The sequence below is a fragment of the Elephantulus edwardii genome, unplaced genomic scaffold (assembly GCF_000299155.1).
Source record: "Elephantulus edwardii isolate Elephantulus edwardi_28Jun2011 unplaced genomic scaffold, EleEdw1.0 scaffold00185, whole genome shotgun sequence".
Lineage (NCBI taxonomy): Eukaryota > Metazoa > Chordata > Mammalia > Macroscelidea > Macroscelididae > Elephantulus > Elephantulus edwardii.
Genome location: NW_006399935.1, coordinates 2,533,922 through 2,542,163, shown reverse-complemented (window position 1 = coordinate 2,542,163; position 8,242 = coordinate 2,533,922). Strand labels below are relative to the sequence as shown.

At 41.4% G+C, this 8,242-nt stretch overlaps 1 protein-coding gene across 1 annotated transcript in view; it reads right to left on the bottom strand.

Moving 5' to 3' along the window:
* LOC102844273 (EGF-like module-containing mucin-like hormone receptor-like 4-like) overlaps positions 1–4,807 on the bottom strand; it is a 57,484-nt gene extending 52,677 nt beyond the window's left edge. Inside the window, exons 1-3 of the mRNA XM_006896415.1 lie at positions 4,777–4,807; positions 2,699–2,728; positions 1,081–1,203 (exon numbers count right to left, since the gene is read on the bottom strand). Coding sequence (XP_006896477.1) covers positions 1,081–1,203; positions 2,699–2,728; positions 4,777–4,807 — 184 coding nt within the window. The remainder of the gene's footprint in view (positions 1–1,080; positions 1,204–2,698; positions 2,729–4,776) is intronic.
* Positions 4,808–8,242: the final 3,435 nt, after the last annotated feature.

The window sequence follows — 8,242 nt, the reverse complement described above, 5'->3', positions numbered from 1 at the left end:
GTGTGTGTGTGTACCGGGAATGATACAACCAGAGTGGAATGAACGAGAAAAATGTCACTGAAAAATGCAACCTGAGTCACCAAATAAATTATGTAGACGTGAGAACTTGATTTGCTGTGTAACTTTTCATCTTAAACTCAATAAATCTTTTTTTTTGGGGGGGTCGGAAGTAAAAAGATTATAATCTAGATAAATAGCAGAATACATTTAAGACAACTCCCCAAATATGTATGTAGACACCTAAGCCTCGAGCCTTCAGGCCTGTGCTCCCAAATTCTCAGTTCTGCCAATATTGGCTTCCTCCCCTACTTGTTCAACAAAGTTCTCCATCCTACCAATAATGTTTCTCCCCACTCCAATGTTCCATCTCATGTCAGGTCTCCACTGCGGCTGTAGGTGTTGCTGCCATAGGTGTAGCTGCAGCAGAAAGGGTGTCCTACATTGTCTTGCTTTCTCCTCAAGACACCAGAAGATCTCAATAAAATGTTTTTTAAAAAATGTATTTATTTTGTTATTTTTTAAAAAATTTATTCTGCTTTACTTACAAGGTTTGTATATATTGTTTTTCACTCAGGCTCTTTAAGAAAGGACAGTTCATGTTGAGTGAACTAACTCAGTGTTATAAGGACAAATATTGCAAAAGACCTTTATTGTGAAAACAGAAGGATAACCAGTAAGATATGTATATAACTATTCAGATGAAGAACAGGAAAGGGGAATGGTGGAAATCACCAGGAAAAAAGAGTTTAGTGGGAGCATTTGGGGGAGAGTGAGGGAATGGGAAAGAGTCAATGGGGACTTGAAAAGATGACATAATATTAGGAATAGATCAGTAGTAATTAATTATATGAGATGTATGAATAAATGATTGTATGAAATGCAATGTAAATGAGAGATTGTATGGAACACAATATATATGAATCAAATATGATGTTAATGAATTACAGTATTAAAAAAAAAAGTATTTTAACAAGTTAAGGAAAGATATTTGCAGCAGCATTTACCACAGCCAAAGGGCTAATAGTGCTAATATAGAAAGAACTTTTTAAAAAATAGAGACAGTGGATCAGAGAGACTTACCTTCACATTTCTCGTTGGACTCAGTGAAGTATGTGCTCCCAGACGTGGCCTGGAATCCATCTTCACAAACACAGTGTGTACTGTTGTGGGATTTGGCATTTTTAGGGCAGCACAGACAGAGACCTGCAGGGAACAGAGGACCACTCACTCACCCAGGCGCATCCATTGAGCGCCTGCAGTGTTCCAGGTGCTGTGGCCCAAAAGATAGCCTTATGAGGATTGTTGTGTTAGAATATTTTCTCCTTTATTCCACCACTCAGTAAACTGGTTGCTAACATCCCACCCACCCTACTTTCTAACACCTGTATTGCTGTAATGGTGAATACCCATGGTGAATGAGTTTTAGACTAAGACAGACTAGGAAGAAAGGCCTGGAGATCCCTTGTTGAAAATTTTCCAGTGAAAACCTTATGACTCAGAACAGAACACGGTCTGTCTCAGTAGCTTTGGGGTCTTCATCAGGAGCTGGATGAGGACACCATGTGTGGCGAGGCAGAGGGCCAGTGAGAGCGAGGGGATCCCTTGGTGAGAGGTACTGGCACAGCAGACACAGAAACGGCTGTCGAGTGAGATGATGGAGCGGGACCAGCAATGCCATGCTCTGTTGTATATAAGCTGTCATGACTCTGAGTCAACCTGAAGGCAGCGGACAATATCACACCAACCACCTGTATCCTGCACCTGCATTTCTTTGCCTGTGGGCTCCTTCAGCCAAGTGAACGCTCTTTCCTCACCAACTGGCAGCTCTGAAATGGCCTTGGTAGGACTGTTGCTTTTGTCATATCCCATTGAGTTGGGATCCACTCAATAGCTGACCGTCTGACAGATTTTCAAAGACAGTGAATCACATGGGATACGATTGTCCATCTTTCTCCTGCAGAGCAGCTGGTGGATTCGAGTGACATACCTTTGAGTTGGCAGTGCAACTCCTTACCACTAAGCCACCAGATTGTTGTTGTTGTCGTCAGGAAGCCAATGCCTGTAATTTGATTAGAGGTCCCTGGGAGGCATAAGGGGTTTACAATCCACTGCTAGTCTAAAGATTGGCGGCTCGAATGCCTTCCCAGAGTGTCATGGAAGAACCTGAAGGTCTACTTCCATAAAGACTGTTCCACTTGTGGTTGAATCAGTTCTGACCGATGACAACCCCGAGTATGACAGAGCACAGCTGCCCTAGTGTGTTTTCCTGCCTGGAGTCCTGGGGACGCAGGTCTGTAGGTCTTTAATCCTCAGAGCCTCTGTATGGATTTGAACAGCTAACCTTTCAGCTAGCAGTCCAGCATTTAACTGTTGAGTCACTAGGGCTCCCTTCATAAAGATGACAGTCAAGGAAACCTCATTGGGTATAGTCCTCGTCTGTGACACATTGGGTTGTCATAAGTCAGAATCTAACCAGAGGTTTTGTGATTTGATGAGCACCAAGTGTAAGAGCTAAATAAATGGGGTGACAAGGGGATGATGAAGAAGAGAAAATCAGCTCTGGGGAAAATCAGCCCTACTCAAAGAGTATGAGTAGAACTCAACAGGGACTCAATTGAAAAGCACTCCCTCCCTCTCCTGGAGGAAGTTTCCAGATCCCAATTGTTTTACCCTTGTCTTGGGTTGTGAGTAGACTTACGGAATGACAGAGCCAGCAGGACACTGATACCTGGAACAGAGAGAGGAGCGACAGTTCAGACAGGGAATGTCCAGGGCCCTTAGGGACCTTTCTCCCACTGCTCAGGTCCCTCCCTCCCTTCGCTGCACTCATTCTCAGGTGAGATGCAAGCACAGTGGCTTTGACCATAGAGACTGGGCATGAGGGGCTCCAAGGGCTGCAGCCTTGGGCCCAACCTCTGACATTCCAGCCACTGTCTCAGCTTTTTCTCCATGTCTGACACCAAAATGCTTGTCAAAATAGATCTTTACAAAGAGGACTTGGTGAAACAGCACTTAAAAATTTGGTTGCTAATCAAACAGTTTGCAATTCAAACCAACCAGTTGTCTCTGTGAGAGGAAAAGAAACCCTGGTGATCTGTTCCTATAAAGACAACAGTCAAGAAAATCCTACAGGAAATTTTTACTCTGTCACATGGGGTCGTCAGAATCCCCTAGATGTCACCCAACAACGTATTTATTAGTCTGTATCTTTAACCCAGCATGGCTCATTTGAAATAGAATGTGATATTCTGACACCTATTATGACGTAGGTGGAACATAAAACTTATCCTGAGTGATATCAGTGACAAATGACAGAATGTTGGGTGATCTTCATTAGAGGAAGAATCTGCTACTGTTGTTGTTAGGTGCTGTTGAGTATAATTCATAAAGACCCTATGAACAACTGACATGGACATTGACCTATCTCATGCCATCTTCACAATCTCTGACACACTCAAGTCCATCGCTGCAGTCCCTATTGTTGTTCCATCATATCATCCTCTGCTCACGGCAATTGCACACACAATGGGGTTAGAGTTTTGTGATCCAAAGGGCTTTCACTAGCTATGTTTTGGACACTGATAGCCCAGCCTTTCTTCCTAGTCTATTTTTGTCTGGAAGTTTCCCTGAAATCTGTTCAGCATCTGTAGAGCATCAAATGGGACATGGGGGCAGAGAGTCATGTGTGTCTCACTGGAAGGGCCAGAGGGAGTAAGTATAGCACAGAACAGAAAGCAGATAAAGAGCCCATATTAGCCCAGCCCCAGGGTGTCCCTAGAGCCATAGCAGCAGCAAGAGGTTTGCTTATCCATTGTCGACTCACAGACTCACAGTTGTGGTACTGAGAATGGAGTTTATTAGGAAAGTTAGAGAGTGGGAAAGGCAAAGAATATCACCCAATGCAAGCCCAGGTTTTAGCCCAGCAGTCAAGACACAATTCCTCAATTAGTCCAGGCCAGTTTCCATTCAGTAACACAAGTTTAAGAAGCCTATGGTTTTCTCATTCACTCAGCAAGATTTGACTCAAAGCAGTAATAAGTCAGCTTCTCCTTAATTATCCGGGAGGCACAGAAAAACCTTAAAGTGTGGCTTTCATCTCAGGACACCTCTGGCTATACTTTGCCACAATTTCTCCACAGCAATGCCACAGTCTCTCCACTGTCGTCACCAGGGTCTCTCACTCTCGCCAGGGTCTTGTGTCAGTGTTTCTCAAGTCAATGTGGGAAGCTTTCCTCTCCTCTCCTCTCCTCTCCCTTCCTTCCCCTCCCCTCTCCTCTCCTCTCTCCCTAGTGTCACAGCTGTTGATGATTTGCAAAACCACATGTCTGCAATTAAGGTACCTGGACACCAGAGGGGACTAAATAATGGCTAAAAAAAGCCAACTTTAAGCTAACACTGCAGCATTTAAGCATCACTCAAACTTCTACTGATGGCGGCCATGAAAGGCATTGACCAAGAATTGAACCCAGGTCTCTCATGTGGAAGTCAAGGGGTCAGCCACTGAGCTACTTCATCCTCATCCCACAGTCCTTCCCACTCTTTTGCACACCATACTGTATTCTCCCTTTCCTGCCCCACCTGGTCCTCCAGGAATCACCACCTAAATAAACTGATCAAATCAAGTACTCATCTCAAAGTCTTCTTTGACGAACTCAGCCCCAGAAACTCCACATGAGAGATACTAATAGGACAAAGAATTATTTACAGAGAAAGTTCAAATTTAGGGGAACAACAACACTTAGTCTTCCAGAGAAGGGAAGTCCTTTGTGCACTCACCTGAGAGGAGGAGTAGGAACCTGCTGACCATAGCTCTCAGTCCCAGGTGATCACAATCTGAGATAATAAGAAAAAAAAAATTTTAGTATACGATTGCTATCAGGATAGCCCTGGTGTACAAGTTGCCGTACAGCGGTAACTAATGGTTGCTGTGCGGCTGAACACTGTGACACTGATGTGTCAAGTGCGTTAATGGTTGGTTACTCAATGCGGACAGAGAGTGGGGTGGAGCTCTCTGATTAAAACAAGCTTGGAAGGAGGAGTGGCATCCACTTCCGTAATAGCTTGCCTCCGGAAACCCTATGAACCTGGAGAGAGGATGAGAGACACCCAAGCATTGAGGACTCTCCTTCATAGAGTCGCTATGAGTAGCCTTTGACTTGATGGCACTTAACAACAACAACAACAACAACAACAACAACGCTATCAGACGGCTTTTGCCACTGTTGATTGAACTAGCAGGTACTTCCAGATTCTAGCTTCTTCTAGTCACCAAAGAACTCACTTCAAACTGCTCCCTCAAGCGTAATGCTACATCAGTGGGACTCGTCATTGCTGTTGAGGTTTCTACAACCATAGTGAAGCAGCTGATATTGAGAAACACAAACAAAACTAATACAAGAACAAAAATTCAAACACATTTAAAACACTCTATTAAAAAAAAATTCAAGCAGAGTGTAAATCAAAGATTTGTCCATATTCTGTTTGAAAGGAGTATCTGTTCAAATAGAAGAGATAAATGGAGAAAAACTTTGTTCCACCACTCTGTTTGTGATAGGAGATGGTTGTTGTTGTTAAGTGCTGTAGAGTTGTAGATGACCCATAGTGACCCTATGAACAAAAATCTTGAACACAAAACTTTCATCTTTTCTCCAAGTTCACAGAGTTTCCAGAGACAAGCTTTTTTGGAAGTGGATGCCACTCCCGCTTCCAAGCCAGTTAGGGAGATCCACAAAAACCAGCCTCAGACTGGCAGCCAAAAGCCTTTTTAAAGGTGAGGCCAAATGTGATCATCTCACACCCTACTGTGGGCAAGAGCTGCATCCTAATCTCGACCCCAACCTGACTGGCTCATCTTCGCAGCACATTGCAGCTCCAAACACCTCTGTGTTATCTCTATGTTAAGTTGTGTTTTCAGTCCTCTAATATCTATGTATTAAATGTCTTCTTTATACAACACTGCAAATTAAAAGTTGCTCTTTGTTGCTGACAGATTTCTGATGTAGGGTGGAATACCAATTTTGGGTTGAGGAAAATTCTTTGGTCATGTTGTTGATCTTGAGAACGGTATTAAGTGTTTTCCAATTTAAAATTAAATCCAAGTAATATATATATACAGATGAAAGAGAGACTAGGGGCAGCAGTTCTATTCTTAAAGTTGGGCTCTCTTGTTTTGTTTGAGGGTCATGTGGAATGTTTGGTTGTTTTTTATTTAAGCCTCTTATTTAGAGTCAATACCACCAAATGATGAGACTTTTGTTCACATGCTTTTGGTGTATTTTCAAGAGAGATCAGTTCTTGGAGAAAGATAACATATTTGGAAAAAGTGGAGGGTCAGCAAAAAAGTGGAAGACCCTCAAGGAAGCGGATTGACACAGTGACTAGAGCAATGGGCTCAAACATAGCAGAGATTGTGAGGGCGCACAGGATCAGGTAGGGTTTGTTTCTGTCGTATGTAGTGTCACTAAGAGTCAGATTTTGACTCAGTGACATCTAAAACAACAACAACACTACCACCACCACAATAACAATCCATTGTCATAAACTTAAAAAGATGTTATGGGTTGTTGTTATGTGCCGTCGAGTAGCTTGCGACTCATAGCGACCCTATGTACAACAGCCCTAAACCCTGCTCTGTCCTGTGCCAACCGCACCGCCTCTGACACACCCATCCCGATTATCCCAGTCACTGAATCAATCCACCTCATAGAGGGTCTTCCCCTCCTGCGCTGTCCCTCCCCGCTCCCAAGCATGATGTCCCTCTCCAAGGACCGGTCTCTAAAATAACAAATTGTACATATGGAAAAGGTTGAATTGAGAAATGAAATGTTGAGTTTTCTATTTTTAATTTTTTTAATTATTAATTTTAATGAGAATTTACAGAGATTTTGGATTTCCATTTATTCATCTCTGTAAATGCTCATTACAATTATTAAAAAAAAGACGGCAAGTGGAAAACCTTTAGAAAAGAAATAACTTTACTACTTCAAGAAACTATCAAGATTTACTTTCAAATTTCAATAGGCATTGGTTTTCTTTTGCTCTAAAATAGAAAATGCTCCAAAAAGTAGGTGTGCATTTGATTACTTATGCTAAAGAAGTTCTAGTATTCAGATTTTAAATAATCATTCAAAATAAAATGTACCTATGCCAAAAAAATTATTATTCATTTTAATGAACATTTATAGAGACTCTGGATTGCCATTCATTCATTATTGCATTTTTCTCCCTGCACACCCCTCACCTCCCAGTTTGCTCTTCTCTTTGAAAAGTAAAATTCTTTCATTGTTATACAATCTCCCCCCACCCCCCAAGTCTACTCTACTATGCAGCCTTCATTCTGGACTCTTATCATGATACTAATACCTAATCATATACTGCTTTTAAACAGTTCTCTCCCTCATCTGTTTCAATGCAAAAATAAAACAAAAACAGAAATCAATGTGATACAGCATGACAAGAAAATGTCATTTACAGAGTAAGAGAGATAATGTCACCTTTAAAGAAATTACAAAGAGTAAAGGGAAAAACATTATGAATGATTTGAAAATTTCCTCTTGGTCAGTGTAAATTTTTACATTTCTTGAGTAATCAGAAAATGTTAACAATAATAAAATACCAGAAGAATAAAGAAAATGGTAAAAAAAAATTATTTCTGTGGGCTCTTCTAGTCCTTTATACACCTGTATTGAGATAACCGTTCTATTTTTAGCTCAAAATTTGGAATCCTTTAGGAGTATCTCTGAGTGTCTTTGGGGTAGTTCTCTCTGAGTGCCTCATTTACAGTTATGTATGGGCCATAATACACCTAGATACCATTCAGTACACCAAACTTGGAATCCACATTTACTATTTAAATAGTGGACTAGCGGTAAGAAGCTTTGCTGCAATCCCAAAGGCACGTGGTTCAAATACATCAGTTGCTCCATGAAAGAAGGATAGGCAATCTCCTCCTGTGCGATTTATTGTCTCTGAAAACCTGCTGGGAGGTCAGCTATGAGTTGGTTCCAAGACAACGGCAAACAATACCAACAACAAGTGAGTGTACCACAAAGTCTGTTTTCTCATCTAAAAATAGATCTAAGAAAGAGCATATACTCTATTCTTTTTTTTAAGTTTCTATTTTTTATTTTTTTATAAAAATTATTAATTAATTTCAATGAAAATTTACAAAGACTTTGGATTTCCATTCATTCATTGTTTTCTCCCCTCCCAACTCTCCCCCTAATACACTATCCTCTTAGAA